This window comes from Nycticebus coucang, chromosome 2, assembly GCF_027406575.1.
Source record: "Nycticebus coucang isolate mNycCou1 chromosome 2, mNycCou1.pri, whole genome shotgun sequence".
Lineage (NCBI taxonomy): Eukaryota > Metazoa > Chordata > Mammalia > Primates > Lorisidae > Nycticebus > Nycticebus coucang.
This window is the reverse complement of record NC_069781.1, coordinates 130,877,059-130,902,916: the sequence shown is the minus strand read 5'-3', so window position 1 is coordinate 130,902,916 and position 25,858 is coordinate 130,877,059. Positions and strand designations below refer to the sequence as shown.

The 25,858-nt window shown below is 36.4% G+C and overlaps 1 protein-coding gene across 2 annotated transcripts in view; it reads left to right on the top strand.

The window, feature by feature from the left end:
- Positions 1-25,858, top strand: part of CERS3 (ceramide synthase 3) — a 128,253-nt gene that overhangs the window by 29,383 nt on the left and 73,012 nt on the right. For both annotated transcript variants that reach the window (XM_053559596.1, XM_053559597.1), the window contains 5 exons: positions 1,984-2,157; positions 12,958-13,072; positions 17,051-17,169; positions 21,715-21,772; positions 22,550-22,600. In XM_053559596.1, the coding sequence (XP_053415571.1) occupies positions 1,984-2,157; positions 12,958-13,072; positions 17,051-17,169; positions 21,715-21,772; positions 22,550-22,600 (517 nt within the window). The remainder of the gene's footprint in view (positions 1-1,983; positions 2,158-12,957; positions 13,073-17,050; positions 17,170-21,714; positions 21,773-22,549; positions 22,601-25,858) is intronic.

Below are 25,858 nucleotides of genomic sequence, written 5' to 3'. Positions count from 1 at the left end.
AATACTACCACAAAAAAGATGGAAACTTTACAGAGTTTGTATAAACCTGGATGGATATGGAACACACTGTTCTTAGTAAAGCATCACAAGAATAGAGAAATCCATGAGGACAATTAAGGTCCTGGACACAGTGAGGGATGGTGGCTGGGGAGAGTCGAAAAAGGGAAGGAGGGCGGGGTGAGGGCTTAAGGGGTGTGGCATACCTTTTAGGGGCAGGCCACAAATAAAAAGAGTGTCCTTATCTAACAATAGCAGTCAGTGTAAACTGGTTCTGTGTACCCTCAATGGATCTCCAACAATGAAAAAAAAAAAAAAAGAAGGTGGCCTTTCTCCAGGAAAAGAAATGAAGACTAGACTCCCTTTGTTCCCTCTAGCTTGGGTCCTACAAAAGACTTTACGGCCAGCACCTTCAATTCCCTCCAATCGCCACTGTTCCAGCCAAGCCTCCTTGTTTCTGGCTGCACCTATTGCTTTGAGATCCTGATTGCTCTCCAGTCTCTCCATCCCTAGAATGTGCTCCACGCACGGCCAGCAGAGCTGTTGTGTGTGTGGCTGGGTAAGGGTGGAGGTAGCTGTGGGTATGGGTAGCACTGAAATCCAGCCCTCATCCCACTGGGCTAAAGAGCTGCGTCTGCCCAGAAAGAGCACCTGGCTCTGATCAGTACACAGACACCGCACGCACTCACAGAGGACCCGGCTGCCAATGTGACCTTTCTGACAATCTTATTCCTCTATGTGGTACCCTTCAGTGGATCCTACTAGCCAAAGTCTAAGTTCCTTAAAATGGAATACAAATAAACCCTTTAAGATCTAGCCTGCCTATCTCAATAGCCTTTTAATGAGAATGACCATATAATTTATTGTCCAAACAGGAATACTTCTGCAAGAAAGTATGGGCTAATAATAATCATGCCAGGACAATAAACTGAGACTACTTGGGCCCCTATCTGTAACTCACCATTCCGCACCTTGGTTTCTTTCACTGTAGTAGTACCAAACTGACAGTAGTTATCCATGTACACCTTGTGATTTCCAGATTAAGAAGTTTTGATAGTTATTTTGACCTGCTTGTTGTGAATCTAAGGTAATTTTGACTCCTTTTTCTGATTAAACATTAGAAGGTAAAAATCAAAACATCTTCAAGGTCAAAATGCCAAGACCAAAATGATCATTGTCTAAACAGTGAGATTAAAAATCTAATTTTATGTTATTCTATGTTTCTGAGTTATTCGATCATAGTACTTTTTATCCATAAAACATCTATTCTCTCTTCCCCAGTTTTCTGCTTTTTCCTGGTTTATTTCCACTTACTGTTCAATACATCACAAGGACTATCTGTCCCAATTACCTTTTCCTGACACTTCCTGGGTAGGCTCAGGCCCATCATCTTGTATATATCTTTTTTATTGTACCAACAAGAATTTCATGAAAGTTAACTTTTCAGGCCTGCCTTGCTTACAAGACTATTAGTTCCTCAAGGAAGGATCCCTGTCTTCTTAGTTTTTTGTATCCTCAGTGCCTGTCACAGTGCTTCATAACTAATAGAATCTCAATAAATATTGGTTTAAAAGGACTAATTTGAACTTCTTGTTGTAATATGAAATTAAATGTGCCTGTCTTTTATCTCCTAGAAAATTTCTCAGCATAGTAGTAAAGATTTACACATACTTAAAACTTCAGGGAGTTAACTTTTGGTATGCTGAAGTTGTGGGGCCTATTGTTGATTTATTTGTTATACTGTAGAATCATTTAAGAGGAAAACACATTCCTATAACACTCTTATATTGGAGAATTATTGGAGAATATTGGAAGAATTATTCTTGTTTAATGTGACAGAGGGTCATGAAACAAATAATAGTAGTCCATTCTTGCCTTATTTTCAATACTCTCTGGTGTTGATATTTTGAGTAAAGGTGCTCAATATTATCCCAATATTAAATGTTTGTTTTATAAGCCTAATGTCTTCTTTTTCCATTTTTCTAGAATGTTCCAGACATTTAAAGAATGGTTCTGGTTGGAAAGATTCTGGCTTCCTCCAACAATAAAATGGTCAGATCTCGAAGATCATGATGGACTTGTCTTTGTAAAGCCTTCTCATTTATATATAACAATTCCATATGCTTTTCTCTTGCTGATTATCAGACATTTATTTGAAAAGTAAGTAGTATTTGTGTGTCCTTCCTTCCCATGCCTCTTCTTTGCACCAAAGATAGAATAATGGAGTCTTACACTTGGTGAGATCTTTAAAGAACCTGTTATTCCAATGTTACCACTGATGAGTTACAGATTCTTGCAGAGATTAATGAAATCAAGTGCACTGAAATGTGATCTATAGGCTGAACAAGAAAAAATTAGAAACCTGGATCCCATTGAAAGCTTTAGTTTAGCAGTGAATGAAATTGAGATCAAGAGAGGTTAAGGACCACAGAGCTTATTAGTGCAGGAGCCCAGTCCAACTCCCGTGCTTCCATATGCCCTCCCAGAAAGACAGCAGTAGAAGAGTTGGGATGTGTTATCATCCTATAATGCCTACACAGGAACAAAAATGGCTCATTAAAGACCAAACCAACTGTTTCTGTATAACATAGTGTATTTAAAGATTTATTTAAAGGTTTAATAGCTGCTCTTCATTTCAGAGTATAAGGTAAGCAAAGAAAAATATCAGTTTGCTTTTTCAGAAAAAGTAAACTTTTTCTTCCTCTTGTTTTAATTTAAATAGATATTATTTCCAATCTCTTTATCAATATTGTATTTTAGTTTATCATAACTAGTATTATGATAACAGCAGATAAATGTTCATCTATAATCTCCATAGTTGAAAAAACTGTTTTATCACATTAATTCATTTGGAGGAAAAACAATATTCAAATGTCAAGAGTTGGAAAAACTTAAGACAAAATCTGGTACAGATCATTTGTCTAAGACCAACTGTAATGGAGATCATATGTTTATAACCATTTTCAGGGTCCTTATCTCAAGAGTTAGTTTGACCAACTCTGTTTCATGAAGTCTCCAAAGGCTCTTTGTACAAATAACTTCACTTGGGCCAACAATGTGCTATTGCTATTTGGAGGAAAAGGAAGCCCCTGGATACCACTAAACCCTAGCTGAGAACATTTGAAAATGTGCTTCCTTTTTGACCGTTAATTCTATTTTTTACTTGCTTATTAGATTTGTCAAAAAATGCATAAGTGAATAAAGCAGAATTTACCAGTGCACTTCAAAATTAGCGAATTACTCCTTATTATCCTGAAACATTTGCTTTTCTTGCATTGTGTCTGGTGGTGTTTGAATTTGGCATCCAGGTCCATTACTTATTTCCACTGCAGAGCTCCTACTTTTCAGTGGACAGCTCCATTTTTCACAGTTTGTCCAGAACTGTGAGCCAAAATATTCTTTTGGTTGCCAAAGCAGCACAGCTGTGGAGGACGAGCTTGTTATGTCTCAGTCTTGGCCTCTCCAACAATAACCAGGAAAGAATCCAATCCTTTTCTAACTCCTAGGGCTGTTGTTACTTCTTCTCAAGGGATTAAGTATACTTTTTATCTTTTCTATCTCCTTATAACTGTAACTCACCCTTAGCTTTTCTCATTGTGTGACACTACAGAAAAATGAGTTGCTGCAGTCGTCTCGCATCTCTTTGAATGCAATCAAAGAGAAATCATACTTTTTAGAATATAGGTTTATATTTTTTCCAGGGCTTCCATATCATTTATCGTATATTAAACCATTTATGTAATAAATAAAGTATCACTTATACCTTGCATTTGAATAGGAACTTATAGTTTAAGACCTATATAAAATCCCAAGTGGTATGATCTCAGTGTACAGGTGAGGAAATGAGAGATGAATGGCCAGAGTCACACAGCTTGTGAGGATGAATCTGGGGCTCGAACCCACATGCTGTGACTCCAGGTTTGGGATTGTTGCATTTTTATTTTCTCACTGTATCAGTACTTCTTGGGCTTTCATAGTAAAATCCTACTGATAGCAGAAGACAATAAACAAATAGCTCTTGGAAATAAAGAAGACATAGATTAAAGAGATGATAGTAAATGTGAAAATTTTGGAACAATCTTAAAAATTCATGTAAATTAGATAATTATGTTTCACCATACCCTATGATATATTTACCACAGGAAAGATTTCTTCTTTCATCTTAACTGTATTTATGCTGTATCTTTTTATTCCATGAAGTGACCAAGGGTTGCAATTTGGCTGGCTCATTGTCCTTTAGCAGTAACCAAGAGATTTAAGGTCAGGAAGTAATGTTGCCAGAAAAGCAAGAACGAAGACACAGAATACATGAAAAGCAAAGAGGCAGATAATTTGAAAGTTACCAACATTTGCTTTTGTATTTAGGATTTCCTTTCCTTGAAAGTTTTAGTTTGTAGCTTATGTTTTGATTTGGGGGGGATAGGATGGATCCACACTGGTAGTTTCTAATTAGTTTGTCTTCTATGCATTCTTTTTTTTGAGACAGAGTCTCACTCTGTACCCTGATTAGAGTGCAGTTGTGTCATAGCTCACGGTAACCTCAAACTCTTGGGTTCAAGAAATCTTCTTGCTTCAGCCTCCCAAGTAGCAGGGACTACAAGCGCCTACCACAATGCCTGGCTACTATGTCTATTTTTGGTAGAGATGGGGTCTCACTCTTTTTCAGGCTGGTCTTGAGGCGATCTACCCACCCCGGCCTCTCAGAGTGCTAGGATTACAAGCATGAATCATCGAACCCAGCTTCTATGTATTCTTTTAAGTGTCTGAAGTGCAATTTAAAGAAGATCTAAACTACTTAAATTTTGACATTTGTGGAAAAACATATTATCTCAGAATAAATTGTGGTCCCAGAAGATCCAAGGCCGCAGTGGAAGTGGTAAAAATCAGAAAGTCACCTTTTTTCTTTTACTTAATTGTACAGTGAGTAGATTATGCAACTTAGACTTAATTTTTATCTGAGATCAGTACTGCGCCAGGTACTTTGTTCTCATATAAAACTCTCTGAAAAACTCTGCTCTTAAAGCCTCTGAATCCTTAGGAACAAGAATCAATCTTACGTAATAAGCTACTGTATCTATTTAGGAGAAGAATTTAAACTTAGTGTACTTAATATCTGCCTAGGCATACATTCCTTTTATTCTATAAAAAATATTGAAAATAAAAAGAGATCTGGGATTTCTGGGCTTTGGGCTCCCAGGTAAATGATGGGGTGCTGGACAAAGTGGGGGCTTTCTGGGTGTCTGGATGGGGCTGTCTGAAGTCTTAGTTCTGCAATAGTAGCAAACCCAAGGGGTGCATTCCCTGGTAATTAACCTAACTTTGAACCCTTTACATGGGAGCAGAAGTTCACCATTCTTTTTTCTTTCTCTGTCCCTTTTTTTTCTATTCCATATCAGTAAAATGAAAGTTTAGGCAAGCAAATCTCTAAGGTGCCTTCTACGGCTAAGACTCATAAAGTTTCCTTCTATTTTTAGTACAGTTTGTCAAATATTTATTGCACTTCTTTGTTCTCTCCTTTTTCAAAATAGATTTTTAATTGCTTATTCTATTTATCTACATTTATATAAGTAATGTGATTGATTTCTTAGATTTATTTGAAAAGGAATATACAACAGAGTTAGACAACGCTATTTACATACTTCCTCTGTTGTATTAAAAAATGTTATTTCTTATTTTTTCTTATTACTCTTTCTTATTTGAATTAATTATATATATATTTGTTCTTCATATCAACAAGTATGCTATGGATCTATATGCGTATCCACATGTGTATACTTACCCATATACCTATTCTTATGAGACCCTCTACAGAGGAATTTTATTCTTCATTTGGCTTTGAGATAAGCTTGATTTACTTACTGCATAAATTTTCTTCAGTTAAATTATATGTAACTTTTTAATTTTTTCTAACTTCCCCATTTCTGGGATAGCACTGAGTGAATATGACTGAGAACACTACCATGTGAAACCATTTCATATTTCTGTTATTCTGATACAGGCAATGGCTGTTTTGTTTACAAAAAATTTTCAACTAGTAGGTTGAAAAAATGAACCAATGTGATTATTTATCCAAAATGCTATCCAATCTTTTTTGTTATGTGATTTAGTTAATTTTAACTGTATCTTAGTTTTGGGGGGTATTTTTAGACCTTTTTGTAAGAAGTTATTATATCTATTTGGAGGGGAAATTAATTAATCATATTATTCAAATCATAGCATGCTCTTTGTGGTCTGTATAAGAGTACTTGTGAGTGATTGATTTGAGTTACTTTTTCATTAATTATCTTTTATCCCTGTTCCCTACTCCCTTTCCTCTTCCTGTTGTGTTTTGTATATTTGGTGGTTTTTTATTTATATGACCCAGTAAAATAATGCTTTATGTACATGTATTGTTGGTTGACATAAGTGGTATGGTGTTAAGACCTCATTCTCTTTCTTCTTTTTAAAAATTTAGCACTGTTTTATGGTTTATTCACATTGCTCCATGTACATCTGGTACACACTTAGCTTACTTTTATATCTCTAAAATGTTTGGGCCATTTTTAAGGGAACCTAGTTCATCTGAAAGTTGGACTGACTTATGCATCTTATCAGATTACCTTAGAAAAGTTTTTATTCAATTCCCATTGACATAAAAAATAAATTGATAGACTAAGTGATAACTCATAACTAACATTTTTAGCATTTAATTAAACAGAAACTTTTCTAAGTAAGTATTGTAATAGAGCTTTTGTCAGAACTGAAGGAAGAATAGGGACATATCATTATTTTTAAAAAATCATCTTTATTGAGGTTTGGTTTGCATCCAGTAAAGTTCATCCAAAATTTGATGCATTTTGACAAATGTATACAGTCATGCAGCCATTACCATGATTATGATATAGATTTCCAGCAGCTAGAAAATTTTCTTATAACCTTTTCAGTTAATACCCTCTCTACCCATTAGCCTCTGCTAATCACTAATCTGCTTTCACTTACTATAATTTTGTATTTTCTAGGATTTCCTATAAATGAAATCATATAGATTTTAGTCTTTTGTGTCTAACTTCTTTCATTTAGCATAATGCTTTCGAGATTTTGTTTTCATCTTGTTATGTCTATCAGTTGTTCCTTGTATTGCTGAGTAGTCTTTCAACATGCAGATATACCACAACTTATTTATTTTTTAACTAGTTGATAGGAATTTTGTTGTTTAAAGTTTTGGGCTTCAATGAATGAAGCTACTGTGAATACTTCAGTGCAAGAATATGCTTAGACATAAGCTTTTATTTATCTTGCTAAAGAGCTAAAACACTTGGTCTTCAAAAAGCACTATAGGGTGTTTCCAAGTAACAGAATATTATTCAGCAATAAAAAGGAATGAACTATAAATACATGTTATGTTATGGATGAAAGTGAAAAACATTATGCTCTGTGAAAGAAGTCAGACACAAATGACCATATATTGTATAAATCTACTTATATTAAATATCAAAAAAAGCAAAACTATAAAGAGAGAAGATAGGTTGTCTGCGTATGGCAGAGGTGAGAAGGAACAGAGATTAATAACAAGTGCAGCTCTCTCCCTCTCTCCTCTCTGTCTCTGTCTCTGTCTCTCCGCCCCTGTCTCTCCCCCCCTTTCCTCTCTCTCTCTTTTCTCCCCCTCTCTCTTTCTTTCCTCACTCCTCCTTGGTGTTGTCCTGCAACATCCCCCCCTCACCAATAAAAACCTTTTGTACAGGGCGGCGCCTGTGGCTCAGTGAGTAGGGTGCCAGCCCCATATGCTGAGGGTGGCGGGTTCAAACCCAGCCCCGGCCAAACTGCAACCAAAAAATAGCCGGGCGTTGTGGCGGGCGCCTGTAGTCCCAGCTGCTCGGGAGGCTGAGGCAAGAGAATCGCGTAAGCCCAAGAGTTAAGAGGTTGCTGTGAGCTGTGTGACGCCACGGCACTCTACCCGAGGGCGGTACAGTGAGACTCTGTCTCTACAATAAAAAAAAAAAAAAAAAGAAATTAAAAACCTTTTGTACAAGCAAAAAAAAAAAAAAAAAAATCCAGTGCACATGAAGGATCATCCTGGGATGATGAAAATGTTTTAAAACTGATTCATGGCAATAGTTGTACAATTTGGTAAATTTAACATGAAGTCATTGAATTTTATACTTCAAAAGATTGAATTATGTGATATGCAAAAAAATTCCTTAGTAGTTACTTTTGTAGAAAAAGACATTGTAAATGAACTGAAAAGGAAAGCTACAGACTGAGAAAAAAATATAAAACATACAGGGTGGCCATAAAGTTCATGTTTTACTAGTTGTCTATTTAAATTGCGCATGACTTTATGGCCACCCTGTATATCTGATGAAGGACTTAAATTCAGAATACATAAAGAACTCATAACTCAATAATAAATAAATAACTTGGCCTTAAAAATAGGCAAAATATTTGAGCAAATACTTGATCAAAGAAAAAATACAAATGTGAAATAAGAACACAAAGAGAAGTTCAACATCATAGTTAAATCATAGGAAAATGCAAATGAAAACCACAGTGTATTGAAAATTAGCTGAGGGGCAGCGCCTGTGGCTCAGTCGGTAAGGCGCTGGCCCCATATACCGAGGGTGGTGGGTTCAAACCCGGCCCTGGCTAAACTGCAACCAAAAAATATCCGGGCATTGTGGCAGGCCCCTGTAGTCCCAGCTGCTCGGGAGGCTGAGGCAAGAGAATCACTTAAGCCCAGGAGCTGGAGGTTGCTGTGAGCTGTCTGATGCCATGGCACTCTACCAAGGGCAATAAAATGAAACTCTGTCTCTACAAAAAAAAAAAAAAGAAAATTAGCAGAAATGTTAGAGTAAAGATCTCTGAAAACTCTATCTCTATAAAATGACCAGAAGACTAGAAAAGTTAATCGGGGTCAACTTTTTTTTGGAATTAGGGATTAGTCAAAGGCTTATAGTAACCAGGTATTGTTATTAGGAAACACAGCTTAATCTTGGAAAGAACAGCAAGATTTTTGGCATTTTTAACTTGCCCTGCCACTGTCCTTTTCTCTTCACCTCAGTGATAGCCTTGAAAAACCAGCAGCCCACAATTACAGTACAAACCAGCAGCCTGGCAGCCATTGAAGAGATCAGAGCAGAGCTGGAGGTCCTACAAGGTATCATTACCAGAGAGTTGTCATGACCTGACCAGTCTGGTGGTTCTGTGGAGGATATTTCTCACGAAGCTGCTTTTATTTGACCTGATTTAGAGCTAATTCAGTGAAAAAGGGCTAATCCATTCCTTTCCCTGAGGGGGTTAATCTAAAACAATAGAGGCAATTGAGTAACTTCACAACTGCCTGAGCCAAACAATAAACTAACCAAAAAGCTGAAAAGGAAAAACCGAAAAATTAGATATCAAAGGAAGCTTTGAAAGCTTTGACATGTTCTTGGAAATCTAGAAGGCCTCTTTTATTAGTGGAGATTTGCACGTGTCCAGGGCTATCTGTATGTTCAAGAAAGACTTGGGATAGCTCTAAGCCCAGGAAGTGAAGACTAAGGCAGAGTTATATATTGACTGGCTGAGCACTGAATCTGTGTGCCAACATGTACACAGAGCCTTTCAGGAAAGACTGAGGGACTTACTGTTTCCAGACATTTAAGGAAATCCTTGTCTAATCATTAGTTTACCACTAAGTAACCTAATAGAGACCTAAGAGCTCCTGTGTCACAAAGACTTTATAAATTGGTTTAAAAGAAATAACTAAACAAACAAACATCAAAATTAATAAAATCTGGGGAGGGGAAATAATCTGGTTCTCAGAATTGCCACATTATGATATTTAAGATGTCCAATTTTCAACAAAAATTTACAAGACATGCAAAGAAACCAGGAAGTATGGCCCAATGCACAGGAAACAGCAATTACTAGCCAAGTATCCCTAACAAAGCCTAGCTATCTGATTTATTAGACAAAGACTTTAAATCAGCTATTTTAAATATGTTCAAAAGACTAGAGAAAACTATGTTTAAAAACAAAAGGAACATATAAAAACAATGTACCATCCAATCAAGAACATCAATAAAGTGATAGAAATTATAAATTATAACAAAGAATCACATAGACGTTCTACAATCAAAAAGTACAAAGACTAAAATGGAATTTCACTAGAGGGGCTCATGAAAATTTCACTAGAGGGACTCAAAGCATATTTGAATAGGTAGAAGAAAGAGTTGGACTCTAAGGAACAGAGGAAAATGAGGAAAAATAAAAAGTCTTAGAGATCTGCATATCAATATATACATAGAATTCCAGAAGGAGATGAGAGAATTCACAGGTCAGAAAAACATATGCGAGGAAATAAAATGGCCAACATTTTTCCTAAATTTGATAAAAAATATGAATCTTTACATCCAAGAAGCTAAACAAACTCCAAGTATAATAAACTTAAAGTGAGTCATACCTAGATATGTTATAATCAGTCAAAAGCCAAAAACAAAGAGAAAAATCTTAAAAGCAGCAAGAGAAGAGCAAGTTAGCATATACAAGAGATTCTCAATATGATCAGAGACCATGAAGGCCAAAGTAGAGCAATAATATATAAAATAAGTGCTGAAAGAAAAAGCCTGTCAACCAAGAAAAACTGTCCTTTAAAATGAAAGATAAATTAAGACATTTTCAAATAAATAAAAGCCCAAAGAATGTATTACGAGGAGACCCAGCATACTGAAGTAAGAGTACACGAGATAGTAACTCAGACCCACATGAAGAAATAAAGAGCACCAGGAGAGGCAACTACATGAGAACATCACGTGATAGTATAACCGCATTTTTTGTTTATAATACTTTTTTCTACCTGATTAAGAAGGCATTTGCATAAAATAATAATCATAAATCTTAGTTGATCAGAACACAATTTATAGAGATGTAATTTTTGATAATAGCATAAAGGAGAGGGACAGGGAGTTTTTCATTCTATTTAAATTAGTAAGATATTAATCTGAACTGGGATATTATAAATGAAGATGTTAATTATAATCACCAAGTCAATCACTAAGAAAATTAACTTTTAAAATAATAAAACAAAAATGACCAAGGTTATTAAAATGGTATGCTAGAAAATATCTATTTAAAACAAAAAATGGGATTAATAAAGAAGCCAAAAAAGTAATAGGATAATAGAGAAGCCAAAAAAATATGTAGATATGCAGACAACAAATAGCAAATGGCAGACATAATCCTAATTTATCAGTAATTACTTTAATGGAAAAGGATTAAATATTCCAATTAAAAGGCACAGATAGGAAGCATAGATAGGAAAACACAATCCAACTATATACTGTTTACAAGAGACACACTTTAGGTTTAAAGACACAAATAGGTTGAAAGTAAAAGGCTGAAAAATGATGTATCATGCGAACAGTAACTGAAAGAGAACTGGAGTGGTGGTACTAACATCAGACAAAATAGAATTTAATAAATTAAAAATTTATTACTAGAGACAAGTGACATTTTATGATGACAAAAAGATAAATCTTTTAAGAAGATAGGGCAATTATACACATTTAGGGTAACAGAGTCCCAAAATACACAAAGCAAAACCCAATAGAATTGAAGGGAGAAATAGACAACTCAACAATCGTTAAGTCATAAGCTTCAATGCCCCACTTTCAATATTCCATAGAACAACCAGGCAGAAGATCAAAAAGGAAATAAAAGACTCCAACAACACTACAAACCAACTAGGCCTAACAAACATCTGTAGTGCACTCCACACAACAACAGCAAATTACAACAGCAAATTTCTCACAGACACAAAAAGCATTCTCCAGGATAGATCATATGTCAGGCCATAAAACAATCTCATCTCAATAAATGTACAGGGACTGAAAACCAAATATGTTTTTCAGCTTACAAAGAAATGAAATTAGAAACCAGTAACACAAGGAAACTGAGAAATTAATGAATGTATGTAAATCAAATAACATACTTTTAAATAATCCATCAGTCACAGGAGAAATCACAAGGTAAATTAAGAAATACTTGAGATGAATGAAAAAGAAAACACCATCCTGAAACTTGTGGAATGCACTACTTGTGATAGTAGTGCTTGAAATGAAATTTATAGCTATAAATACCTGTTTTTAAAAAGATGAAAGCCCTCAAATCAATAATCTAACCTTCTGCCTTAAGAAACTAGAAACACAAGATCAAACTAAACTTAAAGCAAGCAGACATTAGGAAATAACAAAGGTCAGAGTAGAAAATCAACAAAACCTACCACATACCCAGTAGAATTGTTGAGACTGATACTGCTAAGTGTTGGTGGGCATACAGAGTACCTGGAACTCTGATGTATTATTGGTGGGAATGCAAAATCATATAGCTGCTTTTGTCAGTTTCTTATAAATCACATCAACTCCATTCCTTGGTAGTTACCCAAGAGACATGCCATTTTTTTAATTTATTTTTTTATTGTTGGGGATTCATTGAGGGTACAATAATCCAGGTTACACTGATTGCATTTGTTAGGTAAAGTCCCTCTTGCAATCATGTCTTGCCCCTAGAAAGTGTGAGACATGCCATTTATTTTTTTGTATGTTAGAACTTGAAATAGGAAAATAATTTCTTTAAGGTAATATTACCATTTCTGACAAAACTGTTATTTATTTTAATTCCTGACAGTTTAAAAAATAAAATTCTAAGTAGAATGGCTTATTCCTAGATCTTATATATACATATCTTTGGATCAATATAAAAGAAATTTTAGAATTGGGTGAGTGTTTTATTTTATTCTTTAAAATTATTGCTTGTATGTCAGGTCTGAAAATCTTCTCTTTTTGAGCCTTTGAGAGGCAGATGTTGACTTTAGGCAGCCCCAGTGACGATATGAACAAATGATTGACCTTCCAGTGGAAACATAAAGTTACAGTTTGAGTCTTCTGGTGTTATTGTGGATTTACTCTCAGATTTTGAACTTACTTTCTTTTCATATTTTTGTAGATTCATTGCTTTACCTCTAGCAAAAACATTCGGCATTAAAAGTACAGGGCAAAAGATCATACCAAATACTGTCTTAGAGAATTTTTTCAAACATTCCACAAGGCGACCATCTCAAGTAAGTACAAATTCTTTGCTTTTGGATTTAAAAATCTCCTTTCTTAATGGTTCAGTCACTGATGGCTTACCTTGTCTATGTAAGAAATCTATGCCAGTTGACCAGCAAACAATTTGATTAATTTGGATTTTTTTTTTTTTTGGTTCTATTGATGGATTATATAGCATCCCAGGGGGAAAAAAAATTACAAATAGATAAAATATATTATAATTATAATATAAAATAACAAAAGTTAATAGTTGGACTATTGCATTCAACTCTGGCATTCAGCACTAATAATCAATGCTACGATTTGAGTATGAAACTCAAAATTTAACTTTAAATGATAAGATATATACAAAGTATACTGATGAAGAAAGAAAATTATTAGAACGGAGAAGTCCATATCTGACACTTTTGATGACTGTGGCACCATCAGAATACACGACACACATTATGAAACTGTCCATGGGGTCACTTTCATGAGTAGGACTTTTATATTCAAGGCCTCAACATACCCAGAAATATTCTTTGCCTCTGACTACTCTCCTGAGATAAATTTTTTAAGAGAGTCAGAATTCTCTTCAGAATATCAAATGTTTTTCATTAATGTTGTAGTGTACTGGATGTTTATGTAACATGGGAAAGGTTTCTTTTTTTCTTTCTTTTTTTTTTTGTAGTTTTTGGCTGGGGCCAGGTTTGAACCCGGTATATGGGGCTGGCACCCTACTTCTTTGAGCCACAGGTGCCATCAACATGGGAAAGGTTTTTAATTTAATATAAAAAAGTGGTGTCCAGGTAAATCTAGTTTTCACTCAGATTTCATTGTACTTTCATAGTTAAAAGGGTAGATAAAATAAAACTTCTCCCAAAGTGGCACAGCCTCTAGGATGAATATAGACATATCACTAGTAAATTTCAAAAATCAAAAATAATGTTCTTACACAGATTTTTGAGGGTCCTGAGCTTTATTGGCTGGATTAAGCTGTGGTTATTGCCCTATTCTGGTCTGTACATGGAAGCATGCTGAGGTTTGACAGCCTAACCTAGCATGAGGCATGGTATCTAGGACCGTTCCTGGCTAGCCACAGCAGTCTCTAACTTGTTCTGCCCTCAGCTTCTGAACGTGGCTGATTTCTTAAAATACGGATAATCTGATAGGACATCTTTACATGGTTTTTATTTCTATGTGCGTTAAAGGAATGACTTCACCTACATACTTTTGTTAGAACTGGTGGTGATGATACCTATGCATCATTTTACATGTTTCAAAAGGGAAATCAGTTATTTGTGTTTGTGACAAAATGGGTGTCCTTATTATCCTTCTTTGGGAATAATTAATGTAGTTAATACCATATATAAAATGCTAAGAGCAGTACAATACTCAGGTATTTAAAATAATCTAGAACATTCAATCCTTACCAAGTTTCTCTGCTATGGAGAGAAAATAACCATGTGATAGTTAAAGTTAAGAAAAACTGAAAGAGAAGGTAGGTAATCTTTCTTCAGGATTAAGGAGAGGCAACTAAGGCCCAGAGAGGCAGAAGGGGCTGTTATGCCACTAATTAGTGGTTGAATCAAAAGCTGGAACCTGGTTTATATTCCCACTCCAAAGCTCTTTCTACTGTTTCTCCAGTGAGTACTTTACCTATAAATAGAATGTTAAAAATAATTTTTAAAGTCTGGAGCTGTGAACTGATAGTACAACATAGCTTAATCTAGACATAACTTGAACATTTGCATCCATTAAGAGAAAAAAATGTTACACGTCACCCTGAAAATATTGGAAAGCTTCATCTGCTGAACCAAAAAAAAAAAAAAAAAAAAAGAAGAAGGAAAATAAGATTCCTAAATTATATTGTTCTTAGATTACAAACTTGAGAAATCATTTATACAGCTGATCAAGATAACAAGTTGGCCAATAAAATGCTCATAGCTTAAAAGTATTGGAACTTAAGAAAAGAGACTATAATAGAGGAGGGCAAGATTCATGACTGAATAGTAATTTCTGATGTGGAAACAAACTCATCTCACAATAGTGCCACACATTCACTTGGTCAGTGTTGTACAGGTAACATTTGCTTAATTCATGGCCAAGGTAATAAGATAAATTGTTGGGTGGATGAAAAAAAATTTTGTGCTGATTCAAGTTAGGAGTCTCACCACTAAAAATAAGTATTCTGAACGTATAATGGCAGAACATTGTGTTTCTGATCCACGGAGAGAACACCTGGCTTTATTAAAACAGTTAAGTGCACAGATCCCAGGATGCTTCTGTACCTGCTATTGATTACACTGTTGAAAACAAAAGCATTTCCGTGTCTATCATGTCAAGCATTAGCTGGTTAGCTCAGAAGAGCGTGGCATGGTATTGATGAGGCTGTTGACGGAGATGTCTAACGTCTGGCACACGGCCTGAAAGAAGTAGGTACCAATAAATAGTTGCCAACTTGATCTCCTCAGAAAACAAAACAGAATAAACAACAACAACAGGTGAACCCTGGGCCTATAAAAGAACAGGTGTTAGAGAGGGCAATCTATAGGAACCTGGGCATAATATGAGTTATATCCTGTTTTTGTTTTATTTTTCTTTCCCTTTCTTCAAATTAAGTAATAGGCTAGCAGTTTAGTTGGTTTGCAGAAGCCGCCCTATTCCTTTGCCAGTCCTCTGTGGGTAGTGTGGTCGCTTCTGTATGAATTTTATCTACTATTATCCTGTCCCCTGGACAATCACACAAACTGTATGAGATAGTATAGCAGAAGCTGTCTGGCTGGTCACAAATTGCTGGCTCGCAGTATTTATCCATGATTGATTTAAGCTTATTTTGATGTATTGGTCAATATTTTTACAATCTAATGATTTACATCAGAATACTGAGAACGTTTGTTTTCTCTGGACGTATCAGCCAGAGTGTGGTCACAGCCGGCTTTTGGGGATGTAGTATATGCTTTCCTGTTTGCTGCATCCATACAGCTCCCGCTTATTTCCTTGGAGCTGAAGCTGAGCATCCATCTCATTCAATTTTATTTTACTCATAGTAGAATTAAGAGGAAATAAAACTATTTTTTATACTTACATTGAAAAATGAAAGATCAAGAAGGCTGGCATTTTTCAGGAGCGTATTTCTTTCTGGATGTGAAGAAAGTTGCCATAGGCTTAATGCACAAAATTTGCCTGTGTTAAAATCCCACAGTGAAACAGACACGGTCCACTTGGTTATTTATGTTTCTTGTCTGGCTTTTTGTTGAACTTCAAATTTGTCACATTCGAGCTAATTCAATGTCTGTGTGGTTTCCAGTTTTAAATCAGACCCTACAACTTCTGCTTCTCAAAGGAAAAGCAATCCTCATTATTATATATTGCAATCATTATTTTGTGATTGGAATTATTTTGCATTAGTTTGAAATGGGCTCTACTTTGATTAAACGTCAAAGTAGATGGCAACACTTGCTTGAGTTTTTCCTGCTTCTGCAGTTCTTAGAGCACGTGAAATGCTGGAAGGTGCACTAGCCTGGGTTCTCACCCACACTTTGTTACTAACTTTTAGGTCTTGAAAAAGTCACTAAAATTCTTGGGGTTTCAGTTTCCACATAGGAAAGATGAAAAGATTTGATTTGGTTGATGTGTGGAACTATAACACTCTATCTGGCACTTAGGAGGTCCTAAATACATTTTAGCTGAGTAACTGAGCTCACATATGCAGCTTGAACATGTGAGTTGCTACTGATTTATGGAGAATTGATATTTCTCAGTAACTCACAGACTGGGGTATGTTAATAACACTTTCTGATTTTTGTGTTTTGGCGTGTGTGTGTGTGCATACATGTCCATAAGTAAAAAGGTAAATTCCCTGGTTCACGGTCTCTTGGCATGTAGCAGAATTTCTCTCTCCCCCAGGGCACAAGCTCCTGTAACCCAGTCTCACTGTCTCTTGACTGCCTGCCAGCCAGTCTGCCTCTGCTCTTTATCACTGATTTGTTTGTTTCATCTTTTTTCAGACTGATATTTATGGACTGGCAAAGAAGTGTAACCTGACGGAGCGCCAGGTTGAAAGATGGTTCAGGAGTCGGCGGAATCAACAGAGGCCTTGTAGGCTAAAGAAATTCCAGGAAGCTTGGTAAGAAGGCTAGTCAAAGCTTTTGAAATGCTGCCATTATCTGGAGTAGAGCATGGTCATATTGGAGAGAATACTGTCATCAGAGCTTGAGAAAGTTTCAAATCAGCTTTGCCTCTCACCAATAGGACACCTCCGGCCAGTCACTAATTGGTGCTTGTGTTCCCGCCTTTACAAAATGAGCAAGCTGTGCACTCTCTAAGATAAATAGTACTTGGCCTGAAGTCCAGAAAAATCATAAAAACATCTTAACTGGTGTTTCTCTTGTCTTAGCTCTAGGTTAGCCCTAGTTCACAGGACCTCATCACCTATTTCTAGCCCTTATAATTGTAAAGGCAGAGAATATCTGAGAGGACCTATGTTCCCCTCATGGAAGACTAACTGAGAAGGCCACTTCTGACCCAGCTTATGGCCCCAGCCCATCCTCTCGTGGCCATCATCAGGGAGGGTCTTACCCAGCCAGCTATTCTGAATCCATTCTGAGGGCAAGGAGGCAGCATTGGATTTATTTTTTGTTTCATTGAGTTCTGGGTTTTTTTTTTCTTCTTCTTCTCCTGTAGAATATTACCCTCTTTGTGGTGGACACTGACACCTGTGTGGAAAAAGGAGCAGCAGGTTGTTGCTGTTACTTTGTTTCCCCTTTCACATCCAGAGGAATGTGTATTGGTTGGGTTGTGCTCAGTGCCACATTCCACACACCAGCAGTCCTCCTTCTTCCTGCCTGTTTCTTCCCACCCACAGACTGCCTGATGACTCCCAGCAGGTGCTTTTGTTCTGATGGTGAAGTGAATGGGAAGCTAATGTCAGACTCTCAAATATGTTTGAAGCTTGAGAGGCTGAGCTGTAATGATTTCCTTTAGTTTACCTATGCATTCCTGAGTCCTACCATCCAACTGCATTTAGAGTGACAGATCAATTCTTCAGGGTGGCTCAAACACTCATGTCTCATTATAGGCTCCCATTGCCTTTCTCACAGTGGCTGGAGTTGTACAGCCTCATTTTTTTCCTAACCAGCTTCTCTCTGACTTTTAACTCTTGAAAGGTTGGTTAAATATTGTGCAGCCACAGACATCAGCTTGGCACAAGTGTTTCTCTCTAACCCATCATCATGGAACAGTACCCAATAGATCTGGTCTCACCTTACATCCTCCTGTTTCCCTGCTCTCAATTTTCACAAATTTCACAAATTCATTCTAAGTGAGATAAATGTTCAAAGTTATTATGGACTAGATGAACAGGCTAAAGAAAAATGCTGATTGATTGTATAGGGACTGTGCTTTACCCTCTCAGCCTCAGCCATGTGATGTGCCACAGAAATCACAGCCCGAGATGCAGAGCCTCAGGCATTTTGAAAATCTCTGTAAACTTATTTCCCAGCAACAAACTCTTAAAATACTCTTTAAAAGCCAAAAGTTCCTCCAGAACATAAGGATGGATTCACCTCTGAGCACCCTATGCTCAGCGGGTTGTTCCCTTGGTTACTTTACTTAATGATGACCTGAACTCCCTGTTCCACAGCAGTCAGGATTTTAATATGTAGTGAATCCTTCTTTAAAAAAAAAAAATCAAACTCCATACTAGGTGACCGCTTTTCTTTTTAAAATAAGCATTTCCATTTAGCAATAAGTAGTAACCCTCAAGTGCTTAAGGTGTAGAGACAGGAGGACTCCCCAGTGAGGAAGGGAGGGCTCCCCTGGGCTGGGTGATGGCCTTGCCCAGATCTGACCAGTGCAGGCCCACAGTTCGCTCTGTCCAGCACTCCCCACCACAAAGCCCCATTTCTAGCCCCATCCGCTTCTCTCACCATTGGCCTAAGTTTGCTCTGCCCTGTTTTTCCCTGATTCTACCCTGCAGTTCCAGCTTTCACTATTACTATTAATTTCTGAATTGTTTTCTAGTGTTTTTTCTTCTCCCATGATTATTATATGTTTATCTCAGCTTTTCCTTGACCACCCCCCCAATTTTTTTTATTAGGTTCATTTGAAGCAAGTAAAATGGCATTGACAAGAATATATATCATCATTCATCTTTGTGAAATGCAGCAGCTCTCAAACATTTTGGTCTCAAGATCCCTTGTTCTCTTAAAAACTCTTGAAGATCCCAAAGAACATTCATGTGTGTTATACCTATTAATATTTACTGCATTAGAAGTTATAACTGAGACATTTAGACCAGTATAATGGTGGCTCACACCAGCACTTGGGGAGGCCAAAGTAGGAGGATCACTCGAGTCCAGTTTGAGATCTGCCTGGGCAACACAGCAAGATCTTATTTCTACCAAAAAAAAAAAAAATTACTTAAATGTGGTGGCACACACCTGTAGTCCTAGCAACTTGCAAAACTGAGGTAGGAGGATCTCTTGAGCCCAGGTGTTTGAGGTTGCTGTGAGCTATGATGATACCACAGCACTTTAGCCTGGATGACAGAGTAAGACATATCTCAAAAGGAAAAAAAAAAAACGGAAACATTTATAAAATGTGAGACTACACAGCACCCATTTGATCAGTGCAATTTCATTCAGAGCAATGATGTAGTCACATATCAGTGTAACCTTGCTTGTGCGACAGTGAAAGGGAGAAGACAAATAAATTTTATTATTATTATGAAAATGTTCTGACCTCAGGGATCCCTGGCACACACTTCGACAATTCTTGACATAGTTCGATGAAACCTGAGTAGAACTGATCCAGAAAAATGTGAAACTTGGGTTGTACTCTGATGATTTCTATATAATGCCGGGTATGTTTTGTGATCTCTTTCAACCTCAGTTTCCTTTAGTATTTATCTTATCTGCTTTTTAGGGTTCTGAGAATCAAACAACAGTTTGTAAAAAGGGACTAATTATATTACCAACTTCATAATCCTGTTGTGAAGATAAAAATGTGCGTATGTGCTTAGCACAGTGCCTGGTGCAGACTAAAGAAGTCAATAAATGTTTGAGAAACAAATAAGAAGAGATGTGACATGAGGCTTTTGGCTTCATTTGTGGGCTGCGTAGCCTGAGTATCTCCTGTTTTTTATGGTTCTGCTTTGGGTGAGATAATCTCGGGACCCACAGAATGCTTTCTCTGGATAAAACAAATGGGATTAGGTCCTAACTTTGATTTTTGTAAAATGCCCTTTGGGTAGCTTTATGTCTCAACTTTGTGAGTACTGAACCCTGCTTTTTTCTCCTATCAAAAGTAGACATGAAGAAAGACTGTCACCTGGTTTAGAGGTAATGATGATGTTCAGGAAACACTGCATGATGCTGAGTCCAAAGACCAACCCTTCAAATCACAGCTTTATTGCTTCTTAGCTACATGAGCTGAGGAAGTGGCCTAACCTTTCTGTGTCTGAGTTTTCATTTACAAAATTGGATATACATATATGAAGGCTGTCCAGAGAGTAGCCACTGTTAATACTATTTTCCACATAATATGGCTGGATATTTTCCAGACAGCTCTTGTATGTCCTGTTTCCTACTATCTTACGGGTATCTTGAGGAAAGCACCATAGGCCTTATATTAATGTAATGGACAAATTTCATTTTAATATTTTGAAATTTTATTTTACTATTATTATTGCTTCTTCAATCATTAGATAAAATAGATGTAATTTAGGAAGAGAAACTGTACGTTTTAGAAAGTTATATTCATAAAAGTAGAAAGACAGCATAATGAGCTGTCTGCTTTTGCCCATCACCAACTTTAAGTCTGATCAACTCAAGGCCAGTCTTTTCTCATTTGTACCTCCACCTTCTTGTCTCCCCCACCACAGATTTTTGAAACAATATCAGACATTGTATGATTTCATTTGTAAGTATTTTAGTATGTATTCCTAAAAGATAAGAACTCTTTATTTTAAACGTAGTTGCAATATAAGTATCACAATCCCCCAAATTGTATTTAATAACAGCAAACATTCAGTGTTTAGATTTCCTTGATTGTTTAATAATATTCTTTACAGTGTGTTTATTTGAATCAGGAACTAAATAAGATCTATATGTTGCAATTGGTTGATCTGTCTGTAAAGTCTTTTGATCTATAGATCTTTCTCCATACATAAGGAAAATCTTCTTTCAAAATCTGCTTTTAGGAGAAAAGACTAAAATCTGGCCACATAGAAACTTTTTAACTGAGAATTAAATGGAGATAAGATAAGTGATTAGACTAATTAGATTCCTTCTTGTTATGGTGATGATAATACTAATATCAAACCATTGTTTATTCCATGTCTAGAACTAGGCTAGCAATAATAATAATAATAATAGCTACCATTTATTATTACTTACTTCATACTTCAGCCATGATTGATATTTTCACCAATTATCTTCAATTCCTTTTACATCTTGAGGTATTGTTATTCTCATCTTACACACGAGGAAGTTAAGGCTTCTTGAGGCTAAATAATTTACCCAAAGTTGTAATAAATGGCAGAACCAGAATATAAACTTAGATCTGTCTGACTCCAGTATATCTTCTTTCCAAACTCTGCCACACCAAATCCTTTTCTCTTTCCATGTCAATCATCTTTACAAGGGAGTAAAACTTTTCTTTCTTTTGGCAGCTGGCGATTTACGTTTTATTTAATGATGACTGTTGCTGGAATTGCATTTCTTTATGATGTAAGTTATCTATTTGATATCTTTGATTGGAATTTGTGTTTAGTCCTTAAAATTCTTGCATATGAATTGCTTTAGGATATAATACTTTTAATAAGATAATCTAGTTTCAGGGATTTCTTCCAAGATTCAAGATTTCTCTCAAATATTGCTACAGATATCTTAAGGTATTCTTATTGCTATGGAAGCAATAATATAATTGGTTCAGAAATAATTTTGTTAGGCTGGTGCAGTGGTTCATGCCTGTAATCCCAGCACTTACGAGGCCAAGGTGGGTGGATTTCTTAAGCTCACAGGTTCGAGACCAGCCTGAGCCAGAGCAAGACCCCATCTCCAAAAAATAACCGATGTTGTGGCAGGTACCTGTAGTTCCAGCTACTTGGGAGGCTGAGGCAACAGACTCACTTGAACCCAAGAGTTTGAAGTTGCTGTGAGCTAAGACGTCACAGCACTCTTCCAAGGGTGACCAAGTGAGACTCTGTCTCACATAATAATAATAATAATAATAATAATAATGATAATTTTGTTAGTAGATTCACTTGTTTGAAATAGTTTTCTCTCATCTCAGATTCACTAGAAGTAGTGAAATTCACAGATATTCATAGGAATATCTAGAAATGCCTATAAAGGGAGAAATAGGTACAACAGAAGCAAAAGAATACAACAAAATGCATCTTTGCTTCTCATAAATAACATTAGGAGGAGCTTCGGTTTTCTGCTGAAATCAGCCTTTGGCTCTTACAAACATTTCTTCTGTTTTGGCTCCTTTTTGTTTTACAGAAACCTTGGGTATATGACTTATGGGAGGTTTGGAACGGATATCCAAAACAGGTAAGTCCCTCTAATGTCCTCTCCCATCCCTTACTTCAACACCCAGGCCCCTCAGATTGTCTCCTTAGTTAGGTTTTGGTCCCCTGCTACTCTTTGTTCACTACTGTGTCATCCTCTGGAACTTCTCTGCCTAAGCCTCCTCAGCCTTGTTGACCCTCACTTATCTCGTACCTTTGGTGTGTTTACAGTGAATGTGATTACATTTTGGGTTTAAATCTACCATCTTATTATGTATTTGTACCACCTGATACATTTCCTTTTGTACTCTCTTCTTGCTTTTCTATGGGACAATTAAAAAAAAAAATCACCATTTCTTCCCGTATATGGACTTTTCAGTTATGTATGCTTTGTTCTTTTAGTGGCTATTCTAGAGATTACTGTTTACATCCTTGGTTTATTACAGTCTAATACAAATTAGTGCTCTTGCCTTTTTCTAGTCATTGAAAGATCATTAGACTATAATGTATTTCTTCCTCTTCATATATTTAAAGCCCTACAAGTTGTTGCTATTATTGTTTTGTATATCAGTCAAGTTACATTTTCTATTCTATTCCCTGCTTCCTGAATTTCTGTGCTTGTATCTGGGATTATTACCCTTCTGGGTGAAGAAGCCCCTCGGTGTCTTTTTAATGATGAGTCTACCAGATTTTGTCCGAAAATATTATCATATCGTTTTTGGTTTTAAAAGGATATTTTTGCTAAGTATGGAATTCTAGGTTAGCAGTACACTTTTAAAGATATTATTCCATTGTCTTCTGCTTCTTTAAGAGTATCCCATCAGCTTCTTTAAGAGTTCAGCTATCACTTTTACTTTTGCTTCTCTAAACAAATCTTTTTTCTCGGTCTGATTTTAATATTTTGTGTCATCTTTCATCAATTTTATTATGATATACATAAATATAGTTTTTTAAACATTCATCCTGTGTAGTGCATCCATAGTGCATTACATCTTCACTTCATGGCTTGATGTCTTTAGTCAGTTTGGGAAAATTCTTGGCCTTAATAGAAATTTCTTCTGTTCCTAACTCTCTTTACTTGTCTGAAATTCCAGTTACAAGTGTGCTAATACACTAGCCCTCATATATCTCTTATGCTTTTAAAAATAATTTGCATTCTTTTGTATCTTTGTGCTTTGGTTCGCTGTGGAATGATTCTGCACACATCTCTTGCATTTCTGCATGTCCTCTGCAGCGAGGTACTGACTGCATATTGTTCTGTACTGTCTTTTCACAGATGTCTCTATAGCAAACCACTCTGGGAGATATAATGTCTGCCTCTGAAGCAAAGGGTAGATATGTTACTATTCATTACAAAAGATGCAGATTCTCTAGTTCAGGGTTCCCTTCTTGTAACTTAGCCCACTGCATATCTTGTTATCACCTGACCCTCCTTTCTAAGCTCTCTAGGAATTGAGGATGAAAGAGTTGGTCCAAATACTGATACTCTGGCTATTCTATTACTGTAAGGATTAAACTATTCTTTATCTCTGAACAACGAGTCTCCTACCAACGTCCATGAAACTTGTGGCAAACTAACTTGTTAGCTTGCAAGTAGGGTACAACCTCAGTCACATCACAATTTTGGATACTTTCTACTTTCCTGTCCTGCAGTTCCCTAGTACTTTTTTCAGCAGTCTCTAATCTATGGTTAAACATAGCTTTTGAGTTTATAATTTCAGTTATTGTAATTCTCAGTTCTCAAATTTTCATTTAACTTTATTTTTTAATGTATTCTAGTTCTTTACTGAAATTTCTATTTTTACTCTATTTTCAAAGTTATTTTAAAGTCCAATCTGTTAAGTGCAATACCTTGATCACTTGTGGATCTGCTTGCTTTCTTGTTCCTGCCATCTCATGCTTGATAGTTTTTTATTGAATAACAGATATTGTATATGAAAAATTATAGATGTTTAGATGTATCATCTTCCTTCTGAGAAGATTTATTTTCACTTCTGTTAGGTATTAGAGTCTGGGCAGATCCCATTTAGTCTACAGTTGAGCTGATTCAATGTGGACTTCAGTCTTTGTAAGGGCAGATATAATTCCAGTTAACCCATAACCTAAGGTATTTTTCTTCAGTGGTTTTAAATGGATGACTACAGAGTTACTTGTTACTTGTTCAGCATAGACAGCAGTTTACTTTCTAGCACTATGAGATTACCAAAACTCCTCCTTAACTTCTGCTTTTTCATCGTCTCTTAGCTCCATATTGCTTATAAACTGGCAAATGCAGAATTTATGATATGCATATGGCGATTGTCTATGAATTTATCCTGCAGATAAAGATTTTTGAATAAAGGTTTGCTCTAATGTATTTTTCTTCTCTTGGAGTCTTGATGCAACAGGTTCTGTACACCTTGGTTGCTCTCTGACAACTTCAAATAGATATTCTTTTTTGTCTTTTATTCAGATCTTTTTTAGTTCTCAGTAGGAAGGCCAGTCTTATACAGCCTTGTTTGTCAGAAAAGAAAGTAGAATCTCTGTCTCATCTTTTGTGGTCTTATCAAGGATGGTGAGTTGACCGGAAACATCAGCCCTTATAATATTAGTCTTGGCCTTGAAGAATCAAAGAAGGTTAGACTGTGAGGGACATAGGCATAATCTAGGTCAACCCCTGGTCCTGTCATCTTCCAACTCTAACATACGCTTATCTTCTCAAATATATCAATATTTATTGGTATATAATAAACCACCCCCAACACTGAGTGCCCTAGAATAGCACCGTTCTGTTTGCTCATGACTTGGGCTATCAATTTGGGTCAGGCTCAGTTAAGCAGTTCTTCTGCTTCATGTAGTGGTGGCTGAGTTCATTCATGCATTTGCAGGCAACTGGGAGGCTGGCTCAGGTCCCTAGTGCCCTTATTCATATTTTTGGCAGTTGGCATCTTGATTCTCTTTTGCGTGCTATCTCCAACAAGATAGATTTCCTATATGGTGTTTATGAAGTCTCTGCTTACGACACATTCTCTTATGTTCCCTTGCCCAAAAGTCAGGATCAAATCCATAGTTAGTGTGGATGATGACACAAAGGCTTTGATATCAGAAGACAAACATACATTGGGAGCGTGAATGTAACAATCTAATACACTGAGTAATATGTCTCAACTTAGCACTCTAGGAGGCCAGTATGGGAGGATCCCTGAGTTCAGGAGCTCCAGACCAGCCTGAGCAAAAGGGAGACCCTGTCTGTACTAAAACTAAATAAACTAACCAGGCACTGTGGCAGGCAAGTATAGTCCCAGCTACTGGGGAGGCTGAG